This window comes from Melanotaenia boesemani, chromosome 17, assembly GCF_017639745.1.
Source record: "Melanotaenia boesemani isolate fMelBoe1 chromosome 17, fMelBoe1.pri, whole genome shotgun sequence".
NCBI lineage: Eukaryota > Metazoa > Chordata > Actinopteri > Atheriniformes > Melanotaeniidae > Melanotaenia > Melanotaenia boesemani.
This window is the reverse complement of record NC_055698.1, coordinates 14,629,491-14,648,566: the sequence shown is the minus strand read 5'-3', so window position 1 is coordinate 14,648,566 and position 19,076 is coordinate 14,629,491. Positions and strand designations below refer to the sequence as shown.

The 19,076-nt window shown below is 40.0% G+C and overlaps 2 protein-coding genes across 3 annotated transcripts; one reads left to right on the top strand and one right to left on the bottom strand.

Annotated features, from left to right (window-relative positions):
- The first annotated feature begins 507 nt into the window (after window positions 1-507).
- Window positions 508-6,871, top strand: ccn4a (cellular communication network factor 4a). The gene is made up of 5 exons (XM_042011478.1): window positions 508-780; window positions 2,711-2,999; window positions 3,952-4,206; window positions 5,928-6,121; window positions 6,226-6,871. The coding sequence occupies exons 1-5, from the start codon at window positions 712-714 to the stop codon at window positions 6,523-6,525; spliced, it is 1,107 nt and encodes a 368-aa protein (XP_041867412.1). The 5' UTR covers window positions 508-711; the 3' UTR covers window positions 6,526-6,871.
- Window positions 6,825-18,674, bottom strand: ndrg1a (N-myc downstream regulated 1a). Of its 2 annotated transcripts, XM_042011475.1 has the most exons (16): window positions 18,527-18,674; window positions 15,110-15,184; window positions 14,662-14,697; window positions 12,961-13,066; window positions 12,534-12,654; window positions 12,187-12,249; window positions 12,023-12,083; window positions 11,404-11,490; window positions 11,233-11,289; window positions 11,011-11,114; window positions 10,829-10,885; window positions 10,686-10,737; window positions 10,177-10,224; window positions 9,013-9,048; window positions 8,636-8,687; window positions 6,825-8,396 (listed from the first exon to the last, which is right to left on the bottom strand). In XM_042011475.1, exons 2-16 carry the CDS (start codon window positions 15,164-15,166, stop codon window positions 8,137-8,139), a joined length of 1,197 nt encoding a protein of 398 aa, XP_041867409.1. In that variant the 5' UTR covers window positions 15,167-15,184; window positions 18,527-18,674; the 3' UTR covers window positions 6,825-8,136. The 2 variants fall into 2 exon arrangements, with proteins under 2 accessions (XP_041867409.1, XP_041867410.1); XM_042011476.1 differs by lacking the exons at window positions 14,662-14,697; window positions 15,110-15,184; window positions 18,527-18,674 and adding an exon at window positions 13,365-13,773.
- Window positions 18,675-19,076: the final 402 nt, after the last annotated feature.

The following is a 19,076-nucleotide window of genomic DNA, read 5'->3' as shown; positions in this document are numbered from 1 at the left end:
GTATTTTTTCATGTATTTTTTATCTTTCTAACTCTAACCCTCTTGTCATTTTGTTACATAACAAAACATAAATAAATAAATAAATAAATAAATAAATAAATAAATAAAAGGCCCTGGATCAAGGACCTTGTCTCTTTGCTCTGGTCCTTTTTAATAATCATTTGCTTAAAATAAGACTCATATTCCCATATATGACCTGCTGGTTTGGATTGCTTGGTTTGATTTTCTAATGACTTTATTTTATTTTTTTTTTATGACTTTGGCACAAGTTAAAGTTGATGGTAGGTACTCCTTATTTTTTAATGTGAAGAAGAGCAATGAGTAGCTTTGTGTGTTCTGTTTCAAGACTGAGTGGCTGGACCTACCCTTTAATCTTAAATTAAGCAGAGTAAGTGTCAGGGAGTCCTTCAAGAGAATCTTCCACGGATACGCCCTAAACAACACGGGTGCTCGCGCTGTGAGGAGGAGGAAGAAGAGGAGGAGGAGGCTCGGGTGAAAGTGGAGAGGAGGGAAAGCTAGAAAACTGACAGAAGTATGCGGGGCTCGTCCTTGCAGACCTGACGTCACCCCGGGCTCTTGAACAGTCACCTGCAGGTCCAGAAGCAAACAGTGCCGCGCGGAGGTGACAGCGCGGGGACGAAGATGTAGCTCACCTGCGGAGATCCGCGTGCTGCGCGCCTGACGGAACCAAATCAGTTCTGGATTCAATGCATGTGCGGTTCCTCACTAGTGATGAGCTGGCTCCTGTTGTGGATTCTGACAGCAACTGGGCTTCAACAGGTGGGATGGAAGAAACATTTATTTTTCCAAGCTGTGTAAGCTGCATTTTTTTGTTCCAATTCTGGGATGTAGGAGTTCAGCTATTAGGCTTTTATTAACAGGCAGAGCATAAATAGCTATCATTGGTATCAGGTTATTACTAAGCACATTACAAAAGACAACTGGAAACTTCTTACTGCTTTTTTTAAAATAGGGGGGTATTTCCTCTTTTGCACATCCTTCCACATATAAATGAGTTGCTTAAGTTTTCAGGTCTTGCAACAAAATGGTTTCTGCCACCTTGTGGTTATTTGAAGCAACGCTTCTCAAATTATTTCACCCCTGCCTCTCTGTCCTCTGTTTTGCATGAGTGGTTGGGTAAAATATATAGCTACATAAATAAGTCACTTGTGTTAGAATTTCAGCGATTATTTTATAATTAAAAATCATCATTAATGTTAGGAAAATTTTTCAGAATTTACAAAAAAGTAATAAAATATATGTCGTCCCCCCAAATGGCTTTTTGTGAATGTTTTATACCATATATATTCATACTTGTGATTTTTTTACTGCCTTTTCCAGACAGTGATTTTTTTTAAATACCATCTTGCTGAATTTAGTGACCAAAGATAAACTGTATCAAGGATGACAACTGCATTAGGCTACACCCAGTTTTCATAATCAACTTCTGAATCACCCACACCTCTCTGATCTGCTGTTTTCGTCAGAGAAATAATTTTGAGCTGACATTGTGTTTGCATCTTTTTTTTTTTTCCCCCCCTTCTCTCTTTGCCGGATGGCTGCAGGCTAAATTAACTCTTCAGAGGGATGGCTTAGTGGTGCAGCTATGATTAAAACTCATTTATCAGCATTAGCTTTGACACCATACAGAGTCATTATTAATATGACTATAATTCTACCAAAGTGCTATGAACAAGCTCAGAAAAATGACTTGGGTTATGATGTGCTTAAGATTATTAAGCATGTTTTCTCACAATTAACTGCAGATTGCATTTGTGTGTGTGAGTGTGTGTGTGTGGGTCTTTATTGGATCTAAAGCTCTCACCAAAGTATCCTACTACTCTGAGCAATCACCTCATGTTGCAATTTATGACCTTACAGAAAATGTTGGACTTGCAGTCAAATGTGCTTATTCTTGTCCAGACCACGCCCCACAGTTGTAATTATGATGGGCAGGGGTTTTCTCAAGAACACCCTGTTCTGGGAACAAGTTGGATTTGCAATCTTATGCATGGCTTGCTTTGAAAAATCAACTTCTTAAATAAAAAAGACAGGTTTCTTCTGCATCCCCCGATCAGAGCTAACCTCTGAGGACTGGGTTGTTTATGCATCTCCTGTGGCTTGTAGCAGTGCTAACATCTGCTTTTAAGAGCTGCAAAGCTTTTTACTGTGTGATCTTGGCTTCACAGAGCAGCTTGTAATAGTCAAAGCACAGAGGGGAAGTGAAATTAAGATTCACTGGCTGAATTTTGCAACTGTTCAGCACAGTTGCAGCTGTGTTAATTACATGGAAAACTTGACCCTAACATTTATTTAATAAGATTATCTACCCTGAGTGTCTTATTGAATTTATTGCACAGTGTGACCACACACATTAGTGATTTTGTAGCTGAAGTTAGCCCCTGAGGGATTTTAACCTGTTCAGATCAGTTGCTTAACATGACAGCTGTAAAGAAGGACGGATACGAAAGAAGTCAAGAGTAAGGATATTAGGGAGTAAAATATCTTGTGCAATAGAAGATTGTAATCTTGAACAAACACAGTACTGATGCCTGAAGAGTGGCACATTTATTTATTACAAAAGTACACTCATAATGTTGTAGAGAACTTTGCACATGGAAAAATCTTTGGCTATACTGTCAAAATCTTTATTTCAATAAAACTTTATCATTTTCTTTGGCTTACATTCTGTCCATTCTCCTTCCTGCAGGCCTACTCCCTTAATTCCACAGTCATGCCACCGGCTACCGCTGTCACCTCCCTACCTGCAGACCTGTATAATCACACGCGGTACTGCAAATGGCCCTGTGAGTGTCCGGAGGTTCCCCCCAAGTGCCCACTGGGTGTGAGCCTCCTCATGGATGGCTGTGACTGCTGCAAGGCCTGTGCCCAGCAGGTGGGCGAGGTGTGCAATGAGGCTGACACGTGCGACTACCACAAGGGACTGTACTGTGACTACAGCTCGGACAAGCCTAGGTACGAAAAAGGATTGTGTGCATGTAAGTGTCACTCACAACAAGAAACCCATAGTGAATACCATGTGAAGAAGAGTAATTAAAACTAGCATGTAGCTGGATAATAACAAATCTTTTAGGCATTATTACAATTAAACAAATAAAATGAAGAGCAAAACATGAGTTGCAAGAAGACTTTTGTGCAGCAGGGATTACATGACTTCAAAGTTAAGGATCAATATGTTCTGATGATATCTTCTTCTGGCATTCAACATGAATTTATCTGAGTGGAAAATCTCACTCTTCACTTACATTTTCCCTCTGCTGGTGTTGTGCAACACTTGTGCCCTCTCCTCCCATGTCATGCGTAACTAATGCAGCAATCAGCAGTGCATTGGATGGCACAGAGCTCAGTAAGTCGCTGTTTGTGAATCATGGGAATAGTTTTCCATTAAAATATATGCAGCAGGGCCTGGTGCAAGAATCTATGTGTCCTTGCATTTAAGGAACTTAACACTGTGCCTCTTTAGTAAAAAAAACAACTAACTTTTTAGCACCGAAACAGAGTTTGCACATGGTGAAAAGTGTCCTGAACTTGGACAATATATAGACCTGGTTCAGCCTCAGCACTTAAACTAAGATTGGTCAATCTGGGCATTTTCTGGGCCATCAAACACAATAATTTTTCTCTCCAGCCTGTTGGATTCTTTCATGGACACAAACCATTTTAGCTACCTGGATGAGGATGAAGCAGTAATCCTATCTTAACATTAAGATCAAATTCAATAACTCCTTTTTATTAAGTTTGAAATGTTAAGTTTTTGTCTAAACTGCATGAGAATACTTAGGTGCAACTGCTATTAATTGAATTGCATTGTAGGTTGTTCTTATTCTATTAGGTCCACTCCATCAACTAAGTAAACCAAAACATCACAGCCTTTTATGCTTTGACCTGCACATCTTTTTAACTTGATTGCTTGTTGTCCCTCTCTGCCAGATATGGTTGGAAAAGGCTGTGAGCATGATGGTGTCATCTACCGCAATGGTCAGAGCTTCAGGCCCAGCTGTAAATACCAGTGTCTGTGCGTGAACGGTGCCATCGGTTGTGTGTCACTGTGCACAGAGTTCCAGCCTCCACGAGTGTGGTGCCAAAACCCTCGCAGGGTCAAAGTCAGGGGTCAGTGCTGTGAGCAGTGGATCTGTGATGAACCCAAAAGAGGTCGCAAGACAGCAGTGCGACATGCCGTGGAGGGTAAGAATAGATAAGTAGATGGAGCACTGCAGTACAGTAATATATGTGTAAAGAAAAGGCTTTGTGAGGTCAACCAAGGAAAAGTTTTAAAATTTAGATTAATCTTGAATAGTTTAAATTAATCTTTAAATAGTTGTATTTTATCTGTCATTTTCCAGTAATATGGTAGAATTTAAAAACTAAAGCAGAAACAGCTGTGTTCAATCATGGCTTTCACAAAGCATCTGTGTGAGTAGTATGTTTTTTGTCCAGGAGGATCATGAGATATGTGTGTATGTGTGTGTGTGTGTTTGTGTGTGTGTGTGTGGGTACAGACCAAGCCTTTCCTGTGGAAGCCCTCATACTGTTTTTGGGTCACGTCCAGTTTCCAGTCATTTAGTACAGCAGTGATGTGGACGCAGGAAAGTGAACACCGTTCGAGTTGTGTTGCATAAAGGGACAAATGAGATCCAGATTGCTGCACAGACACAGTTTAACAACTTTAGTACACTAGTAACAGATGCTGCTTTTCTTTTTTTGTCTTTTTGTTTTGTTTTTTATTCTTAATCAAGACAAATGTTGGAACAATAAGAATTTTAAAGTAGGATTAAGACTCTGCAGAGTTTATGTGCCTGTTAATGACTTTCTAATTCTTTGTGTCCATTTAGTTCATTTTATTGAACGGCTAACCTTTCAGCACAACAAATTTACCACTTTTTTGTTTTTTCTTTTTGGGATGAATACATGTTATATCATACAGCCAAGAAATCCTCTTTGCTCCTAGTTTTCTAGGAAACGTGACACAAAAAACGGATCTTATGAGGACAGCCAAAGTTGACAACTCAGTCAATATTTAAGCAAATTCCTTTAGGGAAAACTAGTTCTGATGTGCTGGAATCTTTGTTAAATTAATAGAATGAACTTGTTGCCGGGCCTGTGATGGACTGGTGACCTGTTCAAGATGTACACTGCTTGTTGCCAAGAAGCACCTGGGATAGTCTCCAGCCCTTGGATGACCCTGCATTGGAATAAGCAGGTGTAGAGGATGGATGGATGGATGGATGGATGGATGGATGGATGGATGGATGGATGGTCTGGGGGTTTTATGGAGACGGTTGATGAGATGATGATATATAAATTCTGAATTATGATCTAGAACATGGTAGAGATGATTTGGAACAACGTATAGAAGTACATTACATGTTGCATTTACTGACCTTGGACTTCTGACGTTTACCCAAGGGAAGGTCAGGTAACAGCAAATATTTGTAGTATTGGCTCTTTCTGTTGATACAATACAGTAAAACCGAGCAAACTTCAGGCATAGTCTTGAATGGTGATTAATCATGATTAATTTGTAAGCTGTGATTAATGATTAAAAATGTTAATAATTTGAAAGCCCCAATATATATATACACACAGACACACACACACACAAAAAAGGAATAATTTGCATAAATTCTTATCAGATTTCATATGACGTATGATGATGCAATGTTAAATGTATCATACAGTCAATAAGCTTAAGTTATTAATCTTCAACCATTAAGAAGAGTGAAGACTGACTTGATCCTAGAAGAGAGCATAATGCTTTAATGTCTGCACCTCACTTTAGAGGTAGAGATGCCTCAGTCAGGTTTGCTTCCACAAATTCTTATTGACTATTGTGATTACTACCAACAGAACAGAACATTTACACAATATGATTCATCAGCCTTGCTTTTCTGCCTTTGCTTATCCAGCTTTCCCAGCTGAGACCAGGAGCTGGCACAAGAACTGCATCAGTCAGACTACCTCCTGGAGCCCATGCTCTAAGACCTGTGGCCGTGGCCTGTCCTTGAGGATCTCTAACACCAACAACCAATGTGAGCTCGTCAAAGAGTCCCGTCTCTGCAACCTGCGGCCATGTGAGGTTGACATTACCGAACACATCAAGGTTGTTAATTTGCACCTCCAGCAGTTACATAAATGGCTCTATTAAAAACGTCATCCTAAAGTCCTCTTGCCTAAATCCTAAACTTGAAGTCTTTTTCTCCTCAGCCAGGCAAGAAGTGCCTGAATATCTACAGGGAAGATCATCCTTCAAACCTGACCATCTCTGGCTGCATCAGCAAGAAGCAGTACAGGCCCAAATACTGTGGAGTCTGCACTGACGAGCGCTGCTGCATCCCTTATAAGTCCAAAACCGTTGATGTGGAATTTGAGTGTCCTAATGGCTCCATATTCACCTGGAAGATGATGTGGATCCAAGCCTGCTTCTGCAACCTCAGCTGCAAAAACCCCAATGACATCTTTGCAGAGCTGGAGAATTACTACGGTTACCCAGAAGTCACGGACTAAGAAGTGCCAGTCCCATTGTTTTCCCTGACATCTTTTTCAATGTTTTGTATTTCCAATGTTTGTTTTTTATAGTCTTTTTTCCTATTGGAAATATATGTAAATATGACATGTGTATGTGTCTCCAGAATGGGTTTTTAATTCATACTGTGCTGTCAAATAATATTTTAAGCACTACCTATGGGAAATATTCAAGTTTAATTTATTCGTATAGCTTCAGAATTCAAATGTGGCCTTTCAAACTTAATGTAGAGAAGTTTAAAAAAAATTAAGAAATATGCTATAATGACACAAAAAGGGAATCTGTTACAACTTTTTATTGTCATTTTTTAATAAATACAAACTGTTACATCTTTTTAATGCTTTTCTACAGCATTAGATGGTTTGTGCACTGCATCTTTACAAAGCTTTGTATACCTCTTCTACAAAGTAATATGTTGCTGTAGTGCAAGTCAAATACAGGAGTAGAAGGTGTCGGGTAAGTGCTATGGATATCCTCATGTTAACATGTGGACCCTTTCTTCACTCACCCACAAATCCACAACCACATAGGAGCATCACATCTAAAGAGTGAACAATTCCATGGCACTTTTTTTTTGTTCCATTGTGCTTGATTGCATAGAAATCATTAAATAAAAGAGAAGGGGGAAAAAAACGTGAAGTCAGGATTAATCGTGGTAGAAAAGTGTTTTAAATTTGCATTTCAGAATAGGGTTTGATTAATCATGAAGCATAAGCTCAATGGAATGTCTTAAAAATGATCATCTGGTTCCCAACACAATTTAAAATGCATCGTGTGTGATGAATGGGAGGGAGGGGGGGGGGGGACTTCGGCAGGAGAAAATTTGCATATTTACAGGATAATCTAGATGTCTGTTCTTAAATTGCAAAGTTACAAATACAGATTGAGGCAAAAAAAAAAGTCATTTTTAAAAAATTTGTTTATCCAAGCGCCTCCCTGTTTCTTCTTCACATACAATTCTGCTCCTATGCACAAACAACATTCAGACATGAAAATAAAAAGAAGAAATGATCAGACAATTACAGTGTGAACAAGAGAGAGCTTTACAGTCAGGTATATTTGAGAAAGCTGTGTCAATATGGTAAAAGTGGATAAAAACAAAATGACCATGATGAAATAGATTTTTCTCCTATTTTTTTTATTTATTTTTTAAGTGTATAAGAAATGTTATAAGCTGGTGTACTCCCTAGCCACAGCTTTCTCCAACATTCTCCACTTCGGTATCGCCATATGCTGTGTTGCCTCTAATTACACTCCAACTTGACCAAAGAGCTCAGCAACATTTGTTGTTAAGATACAGTAGGTGTAGATCCCTGAATGACCAAGCATGCACACAGCTGACCTCACCATCCCACTCTAAAGACAGATTTTGAAATTGGAGCAGCTCAGTTGCACTGAGTTGTCTGCAGCTGAGAGTCCATTGTGCGTTTTTTTTGTTTTTTTGTTTTAAACAAACCCAAGTGTGCTCTCTTAGTGTCCCTCTCTGCATGAAGTATGTATTTGCGTAAGGAATGTGTGTATGCTTGAATTAGAGACAGCACAGAATAACAACAGGGCCTTGAAAGGTTTGTGTCTGGTGAGCAGCAGCTCACTTAGCAGGACACTTCAGTGGACTTGGGCACAGCCTGGTCCACGTTGTTGTTGCCTGTGCCGTCCACGGCACCATCCGTGTGAGAACGGCCGTGCTGGTTGTCAGTCGTGTGACTGCGGCTGCGAGGTCCCTCATTGGTGTGCGAGCGGGAGCGGTTTCCCTCAGTGGTGTGGGAACGTGAGCGGTTGCCATCGAAGGAGGTGACGCTGGAACCGGAGGCAGTGCGGGAGCGGACCAGGCGGGTCATGCTGGCAGAAGGCACTAAAATAATAAAAATAATAATAAAAAAAAGTGGGGGGGAGGGTTAATTTCTCCAGGATACTTAGCTGTGTGGTTGTAAGAACAGAGTTCCTCATCTGACCACAAGGGGGCATAAAGCTCACAGGGAAAAACCTGCAAACACTCGCACTGCAGATTTCCCGAAGAACTGCGAGTTACACCACAACACATCCAAGAGATGCCACAAAGCCACTAAAACAACAAATATTTTGAATACTTACTGTATCCCATGCCCTGAATGAAGTACTTGAAAGCTTCTGTCAGTTTGCCAGGCTGCAGAGAAGAGCACAAGATATAATCAGCCCTCTTATCAGTAAAAATCCCTCATGTTTACTAAAAAACCCTGACAGACTCATTTTCTCATCCAGCAGCTTACTACCCTGGGCCTGCAATATGACAGCTGCTACAAACAGGTGCTGCTCAGTGTGAAGGATTACAACCTAACAACTGTGGGCCATATCTGCTTCTTGTTAATGCTCTTAAGTACCACCTTCTTACGCTATCCACCCTTTCCACCTGACTATCTGTGCTGATTACCCAGCCACATCTAGCCTGCTCTGCAACATTACAGTCTGTCTCACAGAAGAGACATACACACCTGGTCAACCTGGGGCATGCCACCACAGTCAGCCATCTGGAAAGGAAAGAGAAATGGAACAGGTCATTAGAATGTTGCCATGGCAGTGGACACATCTTTGCCCCAGTTATACACGTCTCGTTCTGTTTGAACACCATGTCCCTGATAGCCCCAGTTTTTGTTCCTCTAGACCCTGACCAGTGAACTCCAATGACTCCAGTTTTAAATCTAAAAGCCATTAGGTTTCAGCTCTTGGGAGAGGTGTAGAAATACTTTGTTAGCTTACTTAAGTAGAAATTTCATGTATGTATACTTTACTGGAGTAATTAATTTTCAGCTGACTTTTTACTTCTTCTCCTTACATTGTCATGCAGTTATCTGTACTTTCTACTCCTTATATTTTAAAAATACCGTTACTCCAATTTCATTCCAACTTATTATTAACCCCCCCCCCTCAAAAAAAAAACAACAACAACATACAGATAAATTGCACCATCTGGACAGATTAAATTTGACTGTACCTGCACGACACATACCATGTCACAGTCCAGCAAGGACATAGTAGATGCATGTTGCCTAATACAAAGATGTCCATGTCAGGGACTCAAGAGGACAGGTAGCCTATAACACCCCAAACATCCCAAATTTTTCAACATTAATATTTTAAATATAAAATTATAATCATTATGGCCTTTATATGAATGTTTTTGGGGGAGGTGGGGTAGTGCACTATAGGTCCCTCTGGCACAGCCAAAGCTTTTGACCTTAATGGCCTTTTTTGTCCCCTTACATTACTTTACTTTAATACTTTAAGCTGTTTTGAAACATGAACTTTTACACTTTTGGAGTTAAAGTTGATACTTGAACTTCTACAGAAGCTTTTTTTTAAGCCCTAGTATTGATACTTTACCCAAGTAATGAATGTGAAAACTTTAAAACACCTCTGGTTCTTGGTAATGCACCATTGCCACAAGCAAACATAAGCAGGTCAGCTGCTGGAAACTGCACATCCAAAGTGCTTATGCATGGACACATTCAGCTGTTGTAGCCGTGGTTAATATATCACCAGGTAAATGCTGAGCCACTGGAAACTTATCAGCTGAAGCCTTATAAAACAGGACCTAGTATCTGGGACAGGAGGTCCAACCTGGGGGTTAGGAAGAGGCCAGGAAATGGGTCACTCACCTTGAGCAAGGTGGTCTTTGTTGGGTCCAGCCTGGTGTTGCACTCAACCTGTACATACAAACCAAACAAATCAGTTAACTAAAGCATCTTATGATGTATGTTCACATTGGAACACATTATCTCATTCTCTGACTAACACTGAATTGACAGCATGGTTTTAGTTTACCACACACGCACACACACACACACACACTAACACACCAACAATGCTTTTGAAGAGATTTGAGGTCTTTCCAGAGCTTAAAGCAGGAACTGCCACACAAATCTCTTGACTTTAACAGATTACATCTAATCTGAGTCACTTGAAATTTCTTCTCTAATCCCCTTTTTTTTGCCCAAGACATGTTCCAACTGTTGTTTTAAAAAACACGTAAGCATGCATATCTCTTATTCTTAACACAGACAGCTGGAATGGAAAAGCATGTCCAGCTTCAGTTAGGAGTACTGGAAAGTACAATCATTAGCATTAGGGTCTTGTTTTAATGGCTCTGTGAACTGCCTGAACTCACCACAGCATCCACAGCAGGAGAACTGTCACCAACCACCAGCAGAGAAGGGCACCTGGGTGAGGGAAAATACAAGTCCCCCATTCAGCAGTGATCAAATATTAGAAGTCAGTTTCTTTGAACAACAGTGTTGCTGTTGAACTCACTTGAGGGATCTGACGTTGCTTCCAGGGACCGGCCTCTCAATTTCCAGATCCCTCCGACTGCAAAGAGACAATCCAATTAAACAAATTAAACACAAACTCTCCCATTTTATTTTATTAGACTTTTTATACATTAACTTTTTGGTTCACATTTTGTGCATGTAGCCCAGTTTTTCAGGGTTTACCTTTCATAGGACTTGACAAACAGATGCAGGTTAAACTGGTTCATGTCGTTCAGGATGTGGTGACGATATGTACCGATTAAAGCATGGTTGTTGTGGATCTCCTCCTACGGGACCAAAACCAAGATATTTGAAACTCTATACCATCTTAAATACATTTAAAGAAAAAAATATATACAAGTAAGATTCTACGCAGGTTTGTCATTACAGAATATGAATCTTTACCTTTCCAAAGAGGTGGGAGATGATCATGTCAGGCATGGCATGGGTCCAGCCACTGATCTAAAGTTATACAAAAATCACACTTAGTCACATAAAAACAGTTTAAATTTGGGCCAAAAATTTAAAAAGCTTTTAGACATTCTGTAGACAGATGCATATATGAATGTTTGTTACCTTGTGAGCAGCCCAGTCCATCCAACCCTCGGCACATGGGTTGATGTTGATGAGCACCAGGCCCTCAACCATATTTGGGTTGTCCAACTAAAATGAAAAAAAAAAAAAAAAAAAAGAAAAACACATCCAAAACATGAATTTTATTTCTTTATGCCAACACAAACTTTGCTTAAGTGAAAAGTGAAAATGAGCCCTCATTTCTGGCCTTTACTTTTTTAGTGTTCGCCAGTCATGATTGCATCTCATTTATTAAAATCCAGTAGTTTTATATTTCAAACTGTTTGTTGTTGGTGCCCATCTCAGTTAAGATCAGTCTCCATAATTTCAGAGATTACAATTATTTATGGGTGATGATCTACAAAATTCATCTACAGAGGAGTCTGCAGCAAAGAGTTAAAAGCTGCATCTCTGTCAACCTTGTGTCAACAAAGTGAGACGTCCTATTGAGTACAATGTTAGTGTTGAGCTGATGTGGTGCATTCCTCAGGCTTTCATGGCTCAGCAGGCTCGAGCAATAAGCAGCTGTATTGCCAAAATAAGCAAAAGGCAAAAACATATTAACTGGCTCTGCTAATCCAAGAATGATTAATTTTCAAATGTCATGATGGTGTGAACTTACAGCAAATCTGGTCAGGATGTAGGCCCCGGCTCCGATACCCATTCCAATCACACTCTTCAGGCTGAGGTGCAGAAAAATACATGGATACTGTTAGAACAACCGGTTGGAAAACATCCTAAAATATGACAGTGGGGTGCGAGTGTAAAAACTGCAGTTTAACTTACCCAAAGTGCTTCAGCACCAGAGGGAGAGTCTCAGACACCTGGTCCATGGAAGGATACTCGTATCTGGAAAACAAAAGACACATTGTTACAATCTTATCACCATTTTATGGCTCCTTATTATCAGCATGTGGCCATATGAGGCTAAAGCAGCATTAAAATGAGCCAAAGTTCCACCATGAAAGTAGAGATTAAGCTAAGATAAACACCTGCACAACACACTTGTTAAATTAGGGCATCTTAAGAACATCCGCAGTGATCTATCTGCTGCGTCAAAGGTCACAGACTGCTTGACACAAATCCAGTTTCTACGAGGGTTAACTGTGTGTGTTTGTGTTTATCTGGCTCACCCAGTGGAAAAGGTGTTTGATCCTTCATGCTGCCCCGGGGCATCAACATGACACACGGCAAAGTGCTGCATGATTTCTGACATGTCCTCATGGTTAAAGAGCGTGTCCCAGCAAGTCTTGTCTGGAATGGTAAAAAGAAAAAAGCAGAGGATGAGTTATTCACACTATAAAGATTAAAAAAGACCTCATAGAACCTGAAAAGAAGCAAAAGGAGGGTTTGGTTTTGTGTTACAAGCAGGTGTGTCTCATCACTTATCAACAGAGCTGTGGAGGAGTTTAGCTGTTGCATTGTAATAGACTTAATATAAAGTTAGCTCTGCGACCGTAATCTCACCCCACGTGGTACGGTCATTCAAAACGCCCCAGGCTTTAGGCACAAACAACAGATGTTTCACCCAGATAGAGCTGAATATGGAGCAGTTCTTACGGTTCAGGCCAATGTCATGGAAGGTGAGGATGACTGGTCTGTCCCCTTTGGGAGCCCCCTTCATTGTGCAGCGAACCCGTCCAAAAGGAGTCTCGACATCATGCTCCTATAGATGCAAAAGTTGTCAAATTAATGCAGATATTAAGTAAAAAAAAAAACTTAAAATGCCATTGCACATGCAACAGGAGACCATCAAGTTGAATAAATAAAATTAATATATAGAACATTAAACTCTGTCAGTCTGATCCATTTTGCCCAATGAGCACCAAAAATGACAACTTCTATTCTCCACGTTGCACCTATCCATTGGTTCTAACCACAGAGGCAGCATAATCCTATAGAAAAAAAGCAAATCCCCTCAAAACTTTGTGCAAACATTTAAATAAATCCCAGTCTCTACTCACGCTGACTTCAATCTCAGCAACAATCATTTCCACGTCAGAATCCTCCAGAACCATGTTTGCAGGAGACAAGTCGATCGGCGCTTGCTACCAAAAAACTCTTGTCAGAGTGGCTCCCTGAGCTATAGATCCAACACTCGGTAAGTCTCTGAAGTAGTTTAGCACTGCACTGAGAGCTGCATTTTATACCCCTGCTGCTTACCAGTTGGCTCTAAGCTCCCCGGACTCCCATGGTGCCTTGCAGGCTGGTCAAAACAAGCTAATTCTAGAAGAGATCCTTAAATTGGATCAGCCAATGTCAGAGGGGCATCAGCTACTGCACTGACATGATGAGTAGGTGTGGGTGTATGGTCAGCGGGAAGCATGTTGAATGAACGAAAGCAAGATGGCAGCCATTACTCGACAGTTTATATTGTCGAAGTAAAGGCTGGATAAGAAATGTCTTTAAATTGGTCTCCATACAGACCACTAAGACAGGCCTGTATAAACTGAGGCAATCTAAATTAAAAAGTAAAAACTTTTTGTTTACATTTACAAAATATTGTGCAAAATGTATGGATCATTTAATTTAATGAAGAAGACCATTATATATTTTATTTATTACAGAAAAGATGCCAAATTATGTTCCTGAAAGAATTCAAAGATTGAGACTGTAGTATGTTGACATGACCTGCGGGTCTGAAGCACCAAATGACCTTTCAAATTTAGGTTTGTTATCCAGCCAGTTTTGACTCCATCTGATGTGCTCTAGAAGAAACATTCAAGGAGGAACAAAACCTATTTACTGGATGCAATGACCAGGATTCCCCGCATCTTGCTCCTCCTACTTGCCAACTTTGCAAGGCACACTTTTGCACGTAGGCTACCCCGGCAGGATAATCCTCCCACACGTGTATGTGCCCTTGCTGCATTCAGACGCATCTAAAAAAACTTGCAGCAATAATATGCAGCTGTGTGACAGCACTCAGGAGCACATCTACATACACATGTGTGCATGTGCCTGTTTAATCTTACAAGCCTGGTCCAACCTGTTTAATCACTTCCAGTAGATGAGTGAATAAGCAGACCTCTAATTTGATTTCTGTCTTAATAAAATCATGGCCCAGAAGTTAGAACCTTGATATATGAAGCTCTACAACAGGTATGGTAATAAGGCCACTATATGGTGATAAAAAAGCTTAATAATTTAAATAGTACACACACCCTTTGTCATATGTTCATAGTTATTAGTTATATTACAACAGGTGAGGACAACAATAAATTATCTAATTTTTGTGAATTTGTACATCTGGAGCCGTACCTTGACAACAAGCTGCTGTATGGCCTCTCTCAGTCCCTAGAAGGAGAGCACAGAGCGATGAAAGCATAAACCTAATGTAATTACATGACATGATTTAATTATCTGAGGGCTTCAGGCTGCAGTTTTGCAGTCATGAGTGTAATTTTAACAATGCAACTTGGTAATTGTGGTCAAATTCTGAGTGATCACATTTTCTTCACAGTACAAAAATGTATAGAATAATAATAAATTATTATTTTTTATTATCATTATTATCATCATTATTATTATTATTATTATTATTATTATTATTATTATTATTATGTGCAGGCTCAGGATTTATCATCTTAATTTCTCATGTTTCTTGTAAACAAACTATGCAAACAATTATTCTTATTTAAATAGGTCAAAAATCCATTTCACTTATTTCTCCAGCACTTATTGGTTTGTTGCATTTCAGCGTACATACCGGCAATTCCCTGTCGACCAGCAGGGGTTTGGATTCGACTACTTGAATGTCATCCATTTCAGAGAGCTGATGAGCCTGGGGAGGCAGATAAAACACAGTCAGATTTGTTAAAAAATAAATAAATAAAAGTGTTTTAAGTGGGCTAACTTGGGAGTTTTCAATTTTCAATTCCATAAAACCATAAAGTGTTTTCTTTTAAATGATCTTGCTGGAAATCATTTTTAAAGGGAAACGTTGGCAGACGTTAGGAGGCAGAGCAGCAAGCAATCAAAAAAAAACAGACATTCTGGACTCTGGTTTGGTCGGGTTTCTTATCTGCTCTTCCATATGCAGCCTCAGGTAAATACACAAAAATATCCAGAACCTAGCACCTCTGATCTGCAGTACCACACAGGTCATATAAAAGGACCACACCCAAGAATAAAAAGTAGAGATAATGAGGAAGAGTGAGAAAAAGCAAGAGGAACCAAACTGTGTAGATCATGCTGCTTTCTTGGAGTAGAGCAAGCAGAATGTGACTGTGAATGCAAATCAAATTAGCCAGTTGAGAGGACTCTTTGTCCACTGGCTTGGTGGCTCCTGAGAGCCAGGGGCTTGCCCTCTTCTCTCTGCTGTTGAAGGAGGGCACGACTGACCAAGACAAACATCCACAGGAAGCAACAGATTCCCTGGTTCCCAGCAAAACATCCCAGCTCCCTTTCAGACTCTGCTGGCTGTCTAGCTTTGTGAATTCTCCCACTTCTCTCTGTCTTGGTTTCTGCCTAGTTGCAGTCACGATGTTTGCCCTTTCCAGGCTTTCACCATTTGCTCTCAGTGTCTCCATTTGTCTTTGTGTACAGAAAATTAATGAGCCTCCAAAACTGCTGGGAGCTTGTCAAAGCAAGACGGGTTATTTAGAGGAAGTGATCCATTAGGTTTTAAATACGGTTTTGCAGCAGAATACGCCTTCAACACACACAAACACGTACACACAAGCCCCTTTGACTGAGCGAACAGAGTCCAGCGCCAGCCAGATCTCACAATGGTGCAGAGGAAGACGAGTATCAAACAACAGGTTCATTTGTCTGCTGCAGCCCTCTGAAACATGGCCACCACTGCAACTGCAGGAGCTTTGTTGAAGAGGGCAAGAGATCAGCCCCCACTGAGATTCCACAGCCACGTGAGGAAGAGGCATCTTTATGATCACATTGAAAGAAAGTGAAACATGAGGAAAAGATTTGTTGAATAAAACCAGAACATTAGGAACCTTGACAAAACCAACCTAAATTAAATTAATTAAGAAGACATACAGACTTCCCCTGCAGTTAGCTACCATCACCACCTGTTACCATGTTGCAGCAGAGAGGCCCAGCTGATATATGTAGGTCACCTGCTGTTTACACCTAGAGTGCATCTCAAACTGCTTGTTGTGCAGAGCTGACATTTCACCTGCACTGAGGGGAGATGTTCTAGTTCGTCTCACAAGCTCCATACCCAAAATGAGTGTTTTTAAGTCATATAATGATTTCACAGATGTCAAAATGATAAAATAATAAAGCCCAGAAACAGTGTTCAGATTTAGCAGAATATTATTTGTATATCATGCATGAAAGTAGTTTGTTTTGCAGGGCGACTTTCTCGCAGGGATTATATTTCAGTGCTGCAGCAGTAGGTTTTTCTTTAACTGTTCAGTACACACTAGTTTCGGGATACAGGTATATACCACCTATCATCAAGTCAAACATGTTTCCACATGCAAATTTGCCATTAGGACATTGGAGATTCTGTTCCCAAATTGGCACACTAAAAGGGGGTGGGGGGGTTACGATTCCATACGACTGGAACGAGCCAAAATTGTGTTACAGAGGTCCAGCTCTATGCTTGTTGATTCTGCATGACAGCATCTACTTGGCTTTTTTGATTCTCAGGATTTAGTGGTCAGTTCCTAAAAAATGGATTTTTTGGAAAGAAAAAATGCTCTCACTTGACAACAAGATAAGTGGTTTAAGATTCAGTGGGGGGAAACAAAAATCCGGCCTGCATGACACATTAGTGCTAGTTTCCACTGTGATTCCAATTATTTGACACAGTACACTGTCCAAGCTAAAAAATAAAATGAAATAATAATAAAAAATAAATAAACAAAAAAGGGGGCTCAAACTGTCTTTGTTGAGTGGAAGATAAGCATATGTACTGATTAGATTTGGACACTGAGACACAATTTTAAAAAGAGACTCAGTATAAAAGGCCAGGCCAACCTTCTTTAGTTGCCTCCATGTGGTTTTAAATCCACAAGCTTGCAATGTCCATCTGCAGAAACAATGATTGCTTCTCTAATCTTTGGGAACGGCACTTAATCTGTCAAATCCATGGTTCTGAAATATCAGCACGGCAGCAGCAGCCTGCTGGATTAAGCTGCCAAAGACCTACATTTTCCAGCAATAAGAGATGTATAAATATTTGAGTATTCATTGTAACAGTAAGTTAGAAAGCAGAGAAGGGGAGTCACAGGGTTGCAGCCACAGGAACCCCACCCCAGGGGATTCATTAAAAGAAAGAAAGAGACACCGTCACAATGGGTTGTTCAAACTGCAGTTGCTGTTTATGGTGACATGCATCCTCCTAAACCACCACAACAGACCAGAGATCAGATTAGTAATCGTTTGCACTGAAGAGTGGATTGAATTTCATGTCAACATTTGAATTAGCTGAAAATCTAAAAGAAGGCATGTCGTTTTGATAAAAGCAAAAAGAATATGTGCTTTAAATTTTGACTAGATATACTCATTTAGAAAGATTAATAATTTATTTTTCAAATTTTTATTAAGGAACTTCACACGTGCCATTATAATTCCCCTCCCCCCCACAATCTCCACACCCCCCTGTATCGCGTTTTGTCTTTTGTTTTTAACGTTAAAGCTAGTCAAATGGAAAGAGGATTGGTTATCCAGCACTCAGCCTCATTGTGTTGTGTTGGCAAAAATTGGCTCACAAAAGTTTTGCGTTTTCTGTGTGCGCGCGCGTGCCTCCCGTGACACGTGTGAAAACATCTCGGAGTTCCAACACATTAACTGTGCTTTTAAAAATATAAGAAAACAGAAATACAGAACAAAATATTAAGTGCATGGTGCATATGTTCAGACGTGCGTTTTTCTAAACTTTACCCAAAAGCTCGTTGACAAACGCAAAATCTGTCATTTTTATTTATTGTGCAAATTATGCAAACATAAAGACAACGCAGTTCGTATCTACATAAAAATAATAATAAAATAATAATAATAAAATAAACAAGCTAATCCTCGTTTATTTCTTGTCAGCTTAACAAAAACTTTTAGAGAATTTAATCCAAATACGGATAATATGCTCAGACATGCTGGGAGTCTGACAAGCTTTCCCTTTAAAAAGACTAAAGCAATAAATTAACTTGGAGGAGCCTACCTGTAGTTTCAGCTAGTGATTGTCCTGAATGGAGTAACCCAACTTTTAAAAAAAATCCACGATAACCTTCTTTTCCTCTACTTTAAAACTGTTGTCGTGACAAAGGCGTCGTTTTGTTTACAACGTGAAGCGCAAAGCGGATGTATGACGGAAATTTATAAAGCACGGAGAGGGGGGCGGCGGCGTGGAGCCCGGCCCACTTTCTCCCCTTTGGTCTCTATTGGGCAACAGCAGATGTGAGATTACTACTATTTCCAGCGGTTGCATGATGAGGAAGCTGCGTACAGTGTTCCAACACAATTCCTACTGCGATCTAGTTTTTCTTTTTCCTAATTTCAATTTTATTTCTTGCAGAAAAATATCAAAACTGAATTGGTCTTTAGACAGGTTTACTTTCCTCTTCAGCTGCATCTAAAACAGAGCTCCTTCTCTCCACAGCATGTATCTGCAGGGTGTGGATAAGGATCTTCAGACTCTACAACCTCTAATTCAGATAGATGAACTTAGAGTTGCAACAGCTGACACAAGTGTAAAATGTATTTGAACTAGT

Bases quoted from the DNA above. Each gene is read 5' to 3' on its own strand.
- ndrg1a (XM_042011475.1), bottom strand. From the start codon at position 15,166: ATGGATGACATTCAAGTAGTCGAATCCAAACCCCTGCTGGTCGACAGG. The intron at 12,655-12,960 runs GTAAGAACTGCT...TTACCATTCCAG, and splicing joins CCATGACATTGGCCTGAACC to ACAAGACTTGCTGGGACACG. The intron at 11,290-11,403 runs GTAACAAACATT...GTATAACTTTAG, and splicing joins TGGACTGGGCTGCTCACAAG to ATCAGTGGCTGGACCCATGC.
- ccn4a (XM_042011478.1), top strand. From the start codon at position 712: ATGTGCGGTTCCTCACTAGTGATGAGCTGGCTCCTGTTGTGGATTCTG. The intron at 3,000-3,951 runs GTAAGTGTCACT...CCTCTCTGCCAG, and splicing joins CGAAAAAGGATTGTGTGCAT to ATATGGTTGGAAAAGGCTGT. The intron at 4,207-5,927 runs GTAAGAATAGAT...TTGCTTATCCAG, and splicing joins AGTGCGACATGCCGTGGAGG to CTTTCCCAGCTGAGACCAGG.